This window comes from Cryptotermes secundus, unplaced genomic scaffold (genome assembly GCF_002891405.2).
Source record: "Cryptotermes secundus unplaced genomic scaffold, Csec_1.0 scaffold235, whole genome shotgun sequence".
NCBI classification, from domain to species: Eukaryota; Metazoa; Arthropoda; class Insecta; order Blattodea; family Kalotermitidae; genus Cryptotermes; species Cryptotermes secundus.
In genome coordinates this window covers 23,481-39,218 of record NW_019723301.1, presented here as the reverse complement: position 1 = coordinate 39,218, position 15,738 = coordinate 23,481, and the positions used below count along the sequence as shown (strand labels likewise).

The window sequence follows — 15,738 nt, the reverse complement described above, 5'->3', positions numbered from 1 at the left end:
TGTCCTTGGCGTTAGCCGCCCCAAAATATAAGTAGAAAAATTTCCTTAACTGTATATATTAGCTGTCTGAAGTGACATCAATAAAGTTACAATAAAAAACTTTCTTGCGCAACCCATATTTTCACTTCGAGGAATTCAGGGTTCGCGGAACACCATTTGAGAAACACTGACAGAGAAAAGGTTGGTTATTAAAATCGGTCTTATGGAAGCAGGTTGGGCGGATGCGACTTATACTGAACTGGACCAGAAGTGGGTCTACGGGAGAGTTTTGTGTTGATGGCAATGGAGTTATAGACCTAGGAATTCCATCAATGAGTGGATATCTGAAAACGTTCAGGAGGTCTACACATATCCAGTGGTAAGACAATAAGCAGCACAACATAGTTAGATAATCAGTTTGATCTGAATCGGCAAGTCACCTCGATCACTACGTTGCTGCCAGATACAGCACTTTTGCAGAATGACTGAACTGTTTATTTACATTATTTCTGAACAGATCGATAGCTTAGACTTTCATTTTCAATAAGCTCTGAATACTTGAACTCGGTGGCGGTCCGGCCTATGACCGTTGAAGTGACTAACTGACGTTTCAGAATGGCTAAATATGTTAAGGCATAGCCTGTTGCACAAGTCTGCACTCACAGAGGTCCTCTGTAAGTCTTATGTAGTTGTTATTTAGTATAGTGCACTCAAAAAGTGTGTACAGTGCTCATAACGTGCATATGTTCTTTCCTGGACGCTGTGATTGCGGGTAAATTTGTGAATAACGGTGCAACAAACGTGGCGCCTACTCATAAAGACCAACCTCTGTTCTCGCAGAAGGGGACGCCCAATTTCAGAGCATGTAAATGGTCTTGGAACGAATATATATGTGTCCTTTAGATCCGACGAGGCACGAAACCAACAATGACTGTGCTGACGAATGCCAGTAACAAATTTCTGCACAACTCAGGACTGCCAGCCAGTGAGGACAGGCGCCTTTGAGCACTGAGTCGGTAAAGAGACTTCCCAGTGTCAGAAGCCGAACCGAAAAGACGAAGAGTGATATTAAGATGAAGCCTGCAGTATCAACCCGAGATTTCTTTCAATTGATACTGAAAATGAGGGGTGGGGAGAGAAATAAATGTAAACCCAGTTGCTTCGCCTGGTGCAGGAAGCACGTGTTGATAAAAGAGGCCCCAACAGTAATGACAAAGATTGACATACGAGACAGAGAACCTGAAAACTGAGTTTAGAATTGCCGTATAAAAAGTGACCTCAGACTTTGAGAAAGCCAAGATTTGAAATTAACTGGCATATATTATGGAAAAGGTAGTGTCTGTTAAAAGGAAATTATATGAAGAAAAGTGACCTCAGTTTTGATAAAGTAGAGAGTAGGAAAGAACTGGCACATGCTAAGGCAAAATAATCCATAAGACATGAGGGTAGAATCATTTTAGGAACGCAGAACACTAGAGATATGCCGGGTTTTCATATCATAATTGTACACCTAAGTGAGATATCAGCTAGAGTTTGGCAGATACGAACTTTTTCTGGGGAAAATAAGAGATAATAAACGATTCCTAGATACTAACTATTACGTAGAGAACAAGAAAAGGCACAGAGTGATCACTCACAAAAAAGTGAAGTTTAAATGGGTTAGAAACGAAGCTGGATTATCAGAAGTATTGCGCAAAGAATGTGAGACTCTAAGAAACAGCAGTCATAGCGGAAGTCAAGCGGAAGAATTGTACTCTTTGTGTCAACAGTACAAATCTGGAAGAGACTAAATGCAACGGAAGGAGGCACCAAGCAGCGGTGAAGAAGAACCAATGACACAAGATCTGCGCAGAGAAGTATGAAGCATCTTCGAACAGCTTAGCCCGGGTTCCTTTAAAAATTCTCTGACGAATATCCTGACATTGCCTCTTACTAGCACCAGTATTGAGGTTTATGTCTATATTATCCATGAGAAGGCCACAAACTATTCGGAATTGTCACAAGTCCTTGCAAATCTAAGTAATGCAATGATTTTCAAATTGCCTATTGAAAGAAGTGCGAAGACGACAAAACTGTTAATGGAACGAAGTCAGAAATGTTCACGAGACACGCAGATGATAATCATAAAACTTGGCCAAGCAAGAAGTTGTGGCGAAAAGAAAATGCTTTAAGCAGTTTATAATGAGAAACAGGAATAAGGAGATGTTTCAACAATCTTAAGGTTCATTGGCGAGTTCTGAAAGGCCGGAAACGTAGAACCACAGGTCTTTATAGTGTGTCCATTTATGAAGCCAATACGAAGGATGCGTTTACATCAGAATACAATGCAATAATTTTGACGTACCTTGTGTACCATTTGTTCAGACTCTTCTTGCTGTTGCTCGTACAGTTTTAGCATCTCAACAGGAGGCTTATAGTCGCGGTATCCTGTTGGAGACGGTGTCTTTAATTGTGAGTGTTGCCCAGGAACAGACATCATATTCATCTGTTTGCTAACTGATCCTCCCCCTCCACTCTCCGTCATAGCTGTGTCTTCTGGCGACTCGAATACGTCGTCACTCATACTGTCATCCGTCGTCATCACCTAAAACATTATGAACTTTGGGTCAGAACATGTACCAGAGCGACAATACTGCGCAACAAACGTTTTCAGTTGTACTCCATAAATTTCTGAGAAAAATATTAACAAACAAATGTGAGGTTATCAAACTGGGTTATATTTTGAAGAGTACTGTTTTTTGGGGGGGGATGGGGGAGCACGTGGTAACATAGCTGGTTGAGGTTCTATGCTATAATCCGGAAGATCGCGGGTTCAATTTCCGATGACGTAGATTTTTTCAGTTTACATAATCCTTCCAGCCACACTATGGCCCTGGTGTCGACTCAGCTTCTAACGTACGAGGGTATCTTCCTGGGGGTAAGGGATGGCAGGTGCGTAAGACTAACAACCTTACCGCCATCTCTGAGCCGACTGACTAGAAAATGTGGAAACCTCAAAATCTCACAACGCTATGTGCCTCCATGGCCTGTTACAAGGATAGCTTTTACTGTATGGGGGGGGGGGCGATTAACTCCATGAAGGTCGGAAGAAGTTCGCCGGATTTGAAGGAAAGAAGTACGTTCCTCCGAAAAGTCGTTGACCGTCTACCGAACTAGACAGTGTTACATTCCAGAACATAGTACTCTTAGACATAACGGCTGTGGGAAGGTCACATTCAACATGGGCTGTTCTTTGTCTAAAATATCTTAGACAGTACATCTTCCGATGGTTAGACAACTGTACTGAAGGAGAATTCTGTGTCAGTAACGACACTTCCGGTACGGCGACTTGGATTCCCACCGCCAGTTTCAAATAAAATCTGACAATATTCGAAAAATGGATCAATAATCTACATCCCTATCTGATGATGACGCTCCCTCAAAAATATTGTAGACATATTATCTAGGTGGATCCTTTGTCAGAACGCATGACATACACACCGGATGCAGTTGGGGGGGGGAAGTTCTGGTGCGGAATAAACATAACTGTAAATATAGTGAATATACAGCAAGCAAGAGACAGTCTCTCAGTCTCGAGTGACAAACTCCATTATAATTTAAAATAAAACATAAACTCTGTGGCTTTAGTCCCCAAGCGAACTATACCTACCGAAGGACCGCAGCTTGTCGGCGAAGTTAATGCCAACTTTTTCGGATAGAGGGTGTCACGTGGCCAGCGCAACGAATCGCCACAGCCGTTGATCTCGGTTTTCTAGACTGGAGCCGCTATTTCCTTGAAATAGCTCCTGAATTATTCTCACGAGGCTGAGTGGACCCTGTTCCAGTCCCGCTACTCCTCACAAAATCTTATAGCGCCGGGAATCTAACCCGGGAGCCAAACGGACACGTACGTACATTGACATGTTGGCAGTAAAAATGAACTGCCATTCTTGTGCACTTAATAGCCGCGAAGAGAGGCAAAATCATTTGCCAGGCGCATAATAGAGCGACTACAAAAGCCTCCCGTCCACCCCAACACGAAGGTGTAAACAGATAAGTTCTATATGGCATAATTCAATTAAACAGCACCCCATCAACACGTACAGCTCTAACACCCTTCAATTCGGCACTAGATGGAGATGAGTGGTCAGCGTCACGCCCCCTCCGCTTCACCTCCATGAAAACAGTTCCCGGTACCCACTGTATAGGAGGCTCGGTTGACCCAGAGCCGGTCTCTTCCCCCTGCCGGGAGTCGAAACCCGATTCCTCCATCATCGAGCCTGTAGTCTAGTCGCTATACCGGGTATGGGAAAATACACAAACTCCGGGGGTGTGAGCGAAGAAAAGAAGAAACCACAAACGCGATTCAGTCAGAACCTCTACAGTCTCTAAGAGAAGGTGGAGTCAAGAAGTAACAGGTGTGAAACGTGTCCGGTTAACCAGTAATCTATGAAGTTCTCTGAGTGTGTGAATAAGGTAAAGGGGGGCCCAAACATTGCGAACCCGCTATCGCGGTGCTTTCTTAAATTAAATTTCTCCATAACAGTGACTGTTGAAGAGAGGAAGAGGTATGCGGTACTGTACATTTGGGGACTCAGTACATGTTAGGTTTCTGTGAAGGAGAATCTCTCATAACTTGTATGCTTCTCCAAGTATAATCAGAATGATCAAGTCAAGCAGGATGATATTTGCAAGGCATGTAGCACGAATGGGAGAGAGGATATTAGTGGGAAAGCCGGAAGGAAGGAGACCACTGGGAAGATCAAGGCGTAGGTGGGTGGACAATATTAAAATGGATCTCAGAGAAATCGGATGGGGTGGTATGGATTGGATTTATCTGGCTCAGGATAGGGACCAGTGGAGGACTCTTGTCAACACGGTAATAAACTTTCGGGTTCCATAAAATGTTGGGAAGTCCTTGAGCAGCTGCACAATTGGCGGCTTCTCAAGAAGGGCTCAGCTCCATGAGTGAGTGTGAATCTCTGTGTTTCTATGTGCTAGGAAGTAATTAGATTTATCAGCCGAAATACACTGATTTCGAACATAGAATAAACGCAAAAAGACATCCATGCGTTGAGTGGGATTCGAACCCACGCTCCCAGCGTTCATGCCTTAGACCGTGAGGTCACTGTGACCGGCGGGAGGGCTCGTAAAACAATAAAACGGATATTGAAGCATTTGCTATTTCTCGCAAAGAATTGTGCAAATATCGCGATATGCGTGATGGTAGCAGTGGTGATAGCTCACCTAATTCATCTACTTCAAATAGTCATTTAACTGTCAGACCTAAAATTTCGACTGAAAAAGTTGTAGAACACAGAATGAAACAGAGTTGGCTGAAATGTGACAGATATAAACTCTTCTGTACAACCCGTTTTTCTGTCAATAATTTAGGAATGCGCTAGAAGCAAGGGCTTGGTTCGAGTTGCGAGTTGATGCAATTTTCACTTACTTACAAGGACATGAAAATGGATTAGAAATTCAAGACCTTAAGAACAAAAATACATCTTCTTGAAAATTGGAAGGCACATAAGAAATTGGGCACAAGAACAAAAACTGGGAACACAAACAATCAAGAAAATTCGCTCCAACATTTAGAAAACCTGAAGTCTTCTAGACAGCTTACTATCTGACAAGTGACGAACGTATTCCATTATTAGAGCTAAAAAGTGAATTACATTGATATAAGCAAAATATTACATTTTCGTTACAGTAGAACTCAAATTACTGGGCATATAACCTTGACGTAAAGAGAGAAACTCATAGTAGATCATAAAGGGAAGTAAAGTAAGTAAAAAAAAAAAAAAATAAAGCTATCCCTGTAACAGGCCGTGCAGGCCCATAGGGTTGTGAGACGCTGAGGGTCCCACATTATCTAGACAATCGGCTCACAGATGGCGGTAAGGTAGATAAAGAGAAGAAACTATTAAAATAGGCATTATCTCATTAGCCTTATTACTAATATCGTCATACTCATGGTCATCATGTAAATCCTGACTGTATAGGCCTAAGCTGTTAAATACGATTAGGCCTAATATCATTAATTAACACTGATGTGGATATGACCACCGAAATATTTTTAACAATCTGTACTCACGCTCAGTGATGAAGATGTAGGCCCTGCTACTAACATCGAAAAAAACTGAAACAAAATTGGAGATGCGTTGTTAGGCTGACTGTGTTAATTCACTCTCGTCAGTAGGTTAGTCAGGAGGAGCGGCGCCGCCTCATGTTGCGTGCCCCTGACTTCGGTGCTTTGACTGATGCCGCCCGTTACAGTTTGAGGCTCGTCTAAGTCACCTGCAACGACAAACAAGGACAGGCGATTACAGATAACCTAGTTCTCACTCCACAGACGACCGTGGTGATATGTTCACATACAGGCATGAGGATGTACTCCAAGGTTACGGATTCATATAATCCGGTAGTCTGTACAATTATTCACTTTTTTGGCATTATCCGTCGTCCTGTATTTTATTCAAAACAGGACAGTAGCTAATATCCACTATATTAATATATCATTTTTATGGTATGCATCCTATTGTGTGTTGTACAATAGCGTAAATGGGGCCACATACACAGCAATAATATCTACAAAATAAAGACAACACTTGTGTATAATTAATAAAACAAACACTGATGCTTTAGTATCTATTTTCGTCTTTATTTCGTAGGTATTACTGTTGTAAAGAAGGCGCCGTTTACGCTGTTGCACTTGTATTCTGTTAATATAACATCGTCACGAGCTTTGAAATCAGGTAACATGTGTTCAAAATCTTAACAGGGGAAAATATACTAAGTGGGTCAGCCCGGAGATAACGCAGGTGTTAGTTGACACCGAGCCGTTAAATAACATAATTGGTAATTGAACATACAGTAACACAAGACTGGAAAGTTTCACTTCCAAATTGTCATTGGCTTGTTAAAAAAAATTAAGAGAATGATTAGTAACGTGAACATGATAAGTGCCGTATATTCGAGAGGTTCCCAGTTCGAAACGCGACCGGGACACTGATTATCCTGATTGGTATATTTTATGTGTTTTGCAGTCCATCCAAGAAAATGTTACTATCGTACCTCAGTTAGGTCATGACGAATTCCTGCTATATCCTTTCCAATCCTTATTCATTGCGCATCCTTCTAATCGCCTATATAGATTGCGGTGTTGACTGAGTTGCTGAATAAACCACAAATATATAAACAGATCACAACCTCCTTCATGTTAAACTCCATCTAAACTACACAGCTATATGTAATAATACAAATGCCGTCGTGAATGCCACAATTTATTTGGTTGTAGAGCTTTGTCTTTTCTTCCTCTACACTGCATGTTTCGGCCGTAATTGGCCATCATCAGGTGTATTTTTCACTACGTAGCTGTCACACTGCACACAGTCCAAAATCTAAAACACCAGCCTGTCAGTTTTGTTTTAAAATCTCGCCAACACAAGTTCGTCAATTTGATTTTAGAATTATAGTTTAAAATTTTAAAGTTCAAAATTTACAGTTTTAAATACCAGGGACACCCGCTCTGTGTCTACATGTGCTGCAGCAGCTATTTCTTGTTTCCAGTACCGTTGACGTATTGTTCTGTGCAGGCTCCGTGTGTGTGTGTCGCTGCTCATCTTTAATACTTTTGTATTTAAAACTTTAAATTTTGAACTTTAAAATTTTAAACTATAATTCTAAAATCAAATTGACGAACTTGTGTTGGCGAGATTTTAAAACAAAACTGACAGTCTGATGTTTTGGATTTTGGACTGTGTGCTGTGTGACAGCTACGTAGTGAAAAATACACCTGATGATGGCCAGTTACGGCCGAAACATGCAGTGTAAGGGAAGAAAAGTCAAAGAACTACAACCAAATAAATTGTTGCATTCACGACGGCATTTGTATTATTACGTATAGAAGTGTATAGTGCAACAGGATGCTTAAATATAATACGTGTATAGTAAACTACACAGCTTAGAATACGTCATTAAACGAATCAGAATGAATAGTAATCAAGGAATCGTGTGAGATGTGCTGTCCTGTAGTAGCTACTGTTAGGTAGACCGCACACCGGGATGTGTCAAGACATGTAACAGTCAAGACACGATGTCTGTGACATGACGCAAAGAAAGGAACACAGTTGAAACGAATGAGAATATGTAAACCACCGCACACCGGTCTGAGTCATGTTACTGACGTCAGCTTCATGCTGACGAATCACGAATGAAGTAAGACTGCGTCTTTTGTCTCATGTCTGTGATAACTTGAACATTGGTGAACAATGCTGACACTGTGGAGATAAATATCGCTCCAAATTATATCAGTGAACTACTGACTGCTTTGAAATACAGGGCGTTATTATTAAATTTGGTGATGATAGATCAAAACTATAACTGAACAGAGGCAGTAGATATAAATTCGCCATCAGAGGAGTCGCATTCGTTAACAAATTCCTGTGAAATTTCTCCTCCACTTGGTCATCTGTTTTGGCATGCGAACGAATGTGTGAAACATTTTTCTTCTTTTCATTCTGGCTAGCGTGATGCTTAGGAAAAACGTTATCTCCTTCTCAGCGGCCTACTTGGAGGAGCAGTCAATTTTTACTGTCTACTTCCATTTTTTACTTTATATTACTGCCTACGAATAATGAGCCAATTGTATTTTATTTATTTTAGACTTATTTAACGACACTTTAATTGCTAAGCTTAGGCCTATAATCCGAATGATAGGATAATTAGCTAATAATGATTTTGAAAGAACGCCGAAGTAATTTGTATTGCCTATCTTAGGATACATTTCTAGACGAACTGTAAAAAGAACATTCAGGTAGGATAACAGGATAACCGATCTCAGGACATAACGAATATGAAGCATGAATTCTAATAAATCGGCCACGACCATCGACTGAATGATAATGATACCATAGTGTTACTGTAGCTTACCAAAATTTCTTAAGCAGAAAAAAGTTATCTTCAAATAAACTGAGAAGAGTCCGAAGCTACTGTGAAGTGACAGGACGCAACACAAAAATCAGTTCTAAAATTTTGTGACTTGACGGCTGAAAGTCGGAATAACGGAGCCAGAGCCAGACCACCGTTGTTGAACAACGACCAAGTAAAGAGTAAGTTTCCGTTAAAACGGATAGCTTAAATACTTTTCCGCGGCAACGAGTACGCTGGTATGAATCGAGATTTTGCCTGGAGATTGTCACACGTTGTCATGGCAACGGAGAGCAGAAGAGAACAATAAACTGTTCTACTTGGTGATACGTGTTGGGTCCGCATTGAGCTAGTGCAGTTCGAGATACAGAGATCCAGAGAGAGAATTCGAGAGACCAGACCGAGATTCAGGCAACAGTGAGAGATTGGTTTTCAAGAAGTGCAATATCTGAACTGTTATAATCAACTGTAATCAACAAATCAAATCAAGAACCCACACATATTCGCCATCCTAACCCCTTATACGTGACAGTAAGAAAGATAAAAAAATACAAAATATTTCCTCTTTTCTTAAATATGGTGAGTAAAACTATCCCTGGAACAGGCCATGGAGGCCCATAGTGTTGGAGACGTTGAGGGTCCAATATTATCTAGACAATCGGATCACGGGTAGCGGTAATGTTGTCAACCTTACGCGCCGGCCGCACTTTACCCCCAACAATATTCCTGGTACTCATTTATGTTATGGGCTGAGTAGACTGAGTAGACCCCAGGGAGATAGTGCGGCTGGAAGGATTAGGTCAATTGAAAAAAAAAATCCACCTCATCGGGACTCGAACCAGCGACTTTCCGTCTTGTAACAAAGTGCCTCAACCAACTACGCTACCGCGTGCCCCTTCTCAAATATGGGGGAGGTGAATTTTATTCAGTCACGAGTCGCAAGGTTGCTCGATTTTCAGTGTGAATTTCTCTTAAAACAAGTCACTAAACGGCCCCACAGCATCTCTTCCCCTTTCCATTAAGGTATAGGTCTAATGAATTCACGCGAACATGATTAGGTTTACTCTTACCCACGAGAAATGTGTAAATGTACTGTCACTCCTGCATGCCAATATCTGCGTATTCGGCTCCATCGTCATAATACCGAGCATACTGCTGGTGGCTGGTTGCGGAAAAAGCCATTCCATCTGTCCGTGTTGTGTAATATTGGCTGTATTATCTCCTGCCGATAACAAGAAGCCGGCAGCTACATCCACTTCACCCAGGCAGACACACGCCACTCTGTGTAACAATTCTTTCGATTTCTAGAAATGGAAAACTCCAATATTGACCTTATGTGCCATTTTACTTAGACTCACACAATCTACAAACCAAATAAGGGATAAATCTTAAGAATAACTTAATTCATATTATTTGGTCTCCGGGATAGCGCAGTTAATATAGCGACTAGCTAGGGGCTGGACGACCGAAGGATCAGAGTTCGAGTCCCGGTAGGGTCAAAGATTTTCTTTTCTCCACGTCATCCAGACCGGCTCTGGGACCCATCCAGCCTCTTATCCAACTGCTACTGGGAGCCCTTTCCCTGGGGTAAAGCGGCCGGTGCGTGAAGCTGACCACTCACCTCAAAATACTACTGAGATCAAGAAAACATGGATCTATACATCCACTCCTCCATAAGATTTCATGGCGTAGTGCTTAAATAGTCAAGCACAGGACCAACTTTTCTTAATGCATATTATTACTGTATCAAGTTCACTCTCTATGTAAGCGTCTTAGCAGAGCTTCCCAAACTACTGAGCTTAGGTAGTTTGACGAAGTTTTTTGTAATAATTTCCAGTTTACATTTTAACCGACATTATGCTAGCGTATTTACAAATGTATAGAGTATAAACAAAACTCACGTCAATAAGGTCTAGAAGTTTGTGACAATATCCATCGTCCCGTTTTTTATAAATACTACGTTTCGGAGACTCGACTCTCTATCCGTCCTCAGGTAAAAGCCTACTCAGCTGGGCCCAATCGATACAGCTAGTCCCTATCTCCGGACGTTGTAGAACTCACGTTGTGTTTATTAATAATAATCAATAATAATGTGTTCTCTTACTTGTTGGGCTATTTTAAAAATAGTCACTCAGCTGAACAGTGTTTATGCAATATGTGTTATAAGGGTTACTTGTATCCGCTGCAGCTGTTGGCTTCATCTCTCAGTGTTCACATACTGCGAGGTCAGAAAGCGCGGAACTTCAATTGCGCCCCCAAACACACCACCATATCATGCTATAATTTGAGAATTCGTCACGACAGAGAGTAACATTGTATTGGTTACCACTCTAGCTTTGAATGCGGCCCACGGATCTTAAGCTGGTACTCCTGCTTTATAAGAGAGTCTGTTGCGAAGGGAAGCCTTCAGTTTCTCAGTTCATACTTTTCCTTGCCTGATTTTTTATTTTAATCAGGCATAAGCCGTCTCAATATTTGCAAGCTTATTGTTACAGTGGTTTGCAGTGTACTATTAGCAGTAATAATTGTCAGTAACTTGATGGACTGGGGACTTGATGGCTGAGCCTCGAGCCCGTGAAAGGAAGTTGGGAGTTTTCACTTCACTACAAAGTCTAGAACGTGTCTGAGTCCCATGGTGCCTCACATTCAAGGATGGAACACCATGGTCTCTTTCCACTGGGAGAATGTCCACTCACAATAGTTGGATATCAGATACTATTTCTATTACCTGTACTGAATACTCTGCTAACGAGACGGAGTAGAGTTTTCTTAAAATATACGGCGCTGGATCAGAGCTGAAGGCCTCAAATATAACAAGAATCCTCAGTCACTGATCTTTGGTTTAATGTCACTTTTAACTTAGTATTAATATACACTATACTTGGTCTCTGACATTAAGGGAGGAACATAGACTGAGGGTGTTTGAGCACAGGGTGTTGAGGAGAATATTTGGACCGAAGAGAGATGAAGTGACAGGCGGTTGGAGAAAACTGCACAATGAGGAGCTTCATAACTTATACTCTTCTCCAAGTATAATTAGAATGATCAAGACAAGGAGGATGAGGTGGGCAGGGCATATAGCATGAATGGGGGAGATGAATGCATGTAGGATATTGGTGGGATAGCTAGAAGGAAAGAGACCACTGGGAAGACCAAGGGGTAGGTGGGTGGACAATATTAAAATGGATTTAGAGAAATAGGATGGAATGGTATGGATTGGATTGATCTGGCTCAGGATAATGACACTGGAGGGCTCTTGTGAACACGATAATGAACCTTCAGGTTCCATAAAATGCTGGGAAATTCTTGAGTAGCTACAGATTTGGCTTCTCCTCAAAAAGGGCTCAGCTCCATAAGTAAGTAGTTAATAAACACTGTACGAAAAGAGTTGTTGCTTTAGGCTACCATATTTATTTCCGTAGTCCCCATATTTTTCTTTCCTAGTTTCCTAACTCCGAAATAGAGGGATAGTTTCCTATTTATCCCCATATACAAATATGAGGATAACCTTGCCAAAAATATGAGCATAATATGTATATTTTGGAAGGGGGGAATACCTCAGCCAGTATATCGATTCTTGGTGGGGGGGAAAAGGACTTTTCTCTTTTCGATAGCATCCAGACCGGCTCTGGGTTCCACACAGCCTCCTTTATAATTAGTACCGGGTTAACGCGACAGAGGTGTGAAGCTGACGATTCATATCCATCCATTTCGGAGGTTAAGAACAGTGGTACTACATCTCCACTAACCACAAATCTTAAGCACAATAGATCACTGTGGGCCGCGGTGCAAGGGCCGAGAAGGCCCATCCCTTGTACAGTCATTCATTCAACCACAAATTTTCAGAGCGAAGTGTTTAATTAATTAAGTACATAGATTACTTTACCTATAAAATAGAATATTCGTTAATATTGTAATTTCCTTAAATATAATATTTTGCGTCATTGTTATGCAGTCAATAAGTATTTTCTCAGAAGGACCCTCCGTACAAACTGTGCTTTCATGAAAAGATGGTTCTGGTATAGGCAGATTAATTACCTCTGAAATCGATGATAAAACTTAAATGGTCGAGGTACGGGCACGGAATAAATTATGCGAGATTTTACCTCATATGAGTTCAAATATTCACCTGATCAAGTGGGTTTGAACAACCGCTGCGTACAGAACGCAAACGTTAACGCTCTAATGTTTACATTCTGCACTAAAGCATTTACAGAAAAGACAGTGACTTTGCGCTGACTACGTTTTACCTAGCAACTAGGGGAGCAAAACTCCAACAAATCTTTCTCTTCATCATGCACAAGTTTTATTACTTCCAATACGGAACCGAATGAGAGAAGCTGGAATCAATCATGAAGAAAGATATTTGCGGAGAAGACCAATCGTAAGCTAATTTAGAGCACAAAAAAAATTAATTCAAACTCACAAGCAAGGTGCAATGCCTCGACGCTCTTAAAAGAAGGTCTGTATCTGTAAGTAAAGTAAAGCTAGGCCGCGCCATAGCTCAAGCGGTTAGTCGCTGGCTTCCCACCGCGGCGGCCCGAGTTCGATCCCGGGTCTGGTCAAGTCGGATTTGTGGCGGACAAAGTGGCGCTGGGGCGGGTTTTCTTCGAGGACTTCGGTTTCCCCTGCCAATCTTCATTACACCAAATCCTCCATCATCATAATTACCCGGGGCAGGTACAATAGGCCAATCAGTGGCCGTCGTGCCGAGTGGACCCAGTTGGACTCCACCCCACTAAGCGAATTAAAAAAAAAAGTAAACTATCCTTGTAACAGGCCGTGGAGGCCCATAGGGTTGTGAGACGTCGAGGCTCCCACATTTTCTAGACAAACCAAAGTTTTTAAAATACCGATAGATTACAAACTAGAACAAATAAGGTTTTGATCGTAGTGCCTTTAACAGTATACAGGGAGAGAGCAGTTTCTATTGCCACATGATATGTGCCCTGGCTCTTCAGTAGAGCATAGTCATCGAGTAGATTCGTAAATTTGATTTTCTGTTAGTTCTTGTTTCTACCTTACCAGCTTCCGCAATCTGCCGAGTCTGTTTCAGTCGTAACTCGATATCGAAAGAAAAGCCGATATTGGAGTCGATCTAATTCATCCAAAACAAAATCTGACCTGCTTCCGTTAAGCATCGCTACACAGCTCCGTTCTCCATGAACTGCTCTCCTTGCACTGTCAATATGGACTTCCTATTAGTAATATGGTAGCAAGTGTCCACCTGCTCTTAATTTGCTAACAGGTAGCAAACAGAATGAACGAGTACAATCATACCAGAAAGACACAGTTCTCAACGCTCTTAATAATTTTATGTTCCGTTAAAAATCCTCATTCTGGATGCAGTAGTGATTAACTGCAACAAATGCATGTATGCACCAATAATTTTAATTTGGTTTCTCTCATGCGAGTGAGCCGGGATAACGTAGCCGGTATAGCAACTAGCTACGGGCTGGACGACCAAGAGTTCGGAGTTCGAGTCCAGGTAGGGTTAAAAATTTTATCTTCTCCACGTCGTCCAGAACGGTTCTGGGGTCCACCCAACCTCCTATCCAATGGGTACCGGGGGCTTTTTCCCCAGTGTTAAGGCAGCAGGGACGTGAAGCTGACCACTCACTTCCAACTAGTGCCGAGGTCAAGAAAATATGGACCTGTGCACCTTCATGGACGTTGTAGTGCTTAGTTAGGCACAGGGACAACTTTACCTTATGTTTTACTTTTTCTTTCATGCGAATTTTATCGGTAGAAAGTTACTATCCCACTTGACCAGACCCGGGATCGAACCCGGGCCGCCGCGATGGGATGCCAGCGCCTAACCGCTTGAGCTATGGCGCGGCCTAAACATAACTAACTAATTTCATGGAACTGAACTTTTCTTGCGAAGCTGCCCGTTGTGCAGCTACTCAAGAACATCCCAACATATTATGGAACCAGAATGTTCACTAACGTGTTCACAAGAGCCCTCCACTGGTCCCTATCCTGAGCCAGATCATTCCAGTCCATACCATCCCATCCTATCTCTCTAAGATCAGGTCTAATATTATCCACCTACTGTCGTCTTGGTCTTCCCGGTGGTCTATTCTCTTCTGGCTTTCCCACCAATATCCTACAAGCATTCCTCTTCCACCCATCCGTGTTACATGCCCTGCCCTTCCTCATCCTCCTTAACTTTATTTTCCCCTTGGCATTACAGCCCCAGTGGGCCTAGGCCTACCTCCATGAACTTCTCCGTTCACTTCGGTTTTTCTAGATCTTACACATGCGGTAGGACTCCTTGGGCGGGTGATCAGCTCGTCGCAAGGCCTCTACCTGTACACAAACACAGAAAAACGCACACACAAACTAAACATCCATATCCTGAGTGGGATTCGAACCCACGATCCCAGTTTCCAAGAGTTAGACCGCCGGTTACCGTGTCCGGCCCTCCTTAACTTCATCAGTCTAATCATATTTGACGAAGAATACAAGTATGAAGCTCATCATTATGTAGTTGTTTTCAACCTTCCGTCATGTCATCTCTCTTCAGTCCAAACATTTTCCTCAACACCCTGTTCTTAAACACCCTCAGTTTATGTTACTTCCTTAATGTTAGAGATAAGTTTCACACCCATATAAAGCCACAGGCAAAATTATAGTTTTGTGTATCCTAATTTTTATGTTCTTGAACAGAAGAGGAGAAAACAAAAGGTTCTGGACTGAATAGTAGCAAGCATTACACGAGTTCAATCTCCTCTTAATTTCTTCCTCAGCCAGGTTTTGATTTATTATCGTTGTTCCCAAATATCTGAACCCTGCCACATTTTCAAAACATCTGTTTCCTATCTTTATGTCATGATTATGCCCTGC

The 15,738-nt window shown here is 41.9% G+C and overlaps 1 protein-coding gene across 1 annotated transcript in view; it reads right to left on the bottom strand.

Annotated features, from left to right (window-relative positions):
• Window positions 1-15,738, bottom strand: part of LOC111861720 (ras-related protein Rab-37) — an 89,700-nt gene that overhangs the window by 69,085 nt on the left and 4,877 nt on the right. The window contains exons 2-3 of the mRNA XM_023846520.2: window positions 6,056-6,258; window positions 2,324-2,563 (exon numbers count right to left, since the gene is read on the bottom strand). Of these exons, the coding sequence (XP_023702288.1) occupies window positions 2,324-2,563; window positions 6,056-6,091 (276 nt within the window). The 5' untranslated portion in view covers window positions 6,092-6,258. The remainder of the gene's footprint in view (window positions 1-2,323; window positions 2,564-6,055; window positions 6,259-15,738) is intronic.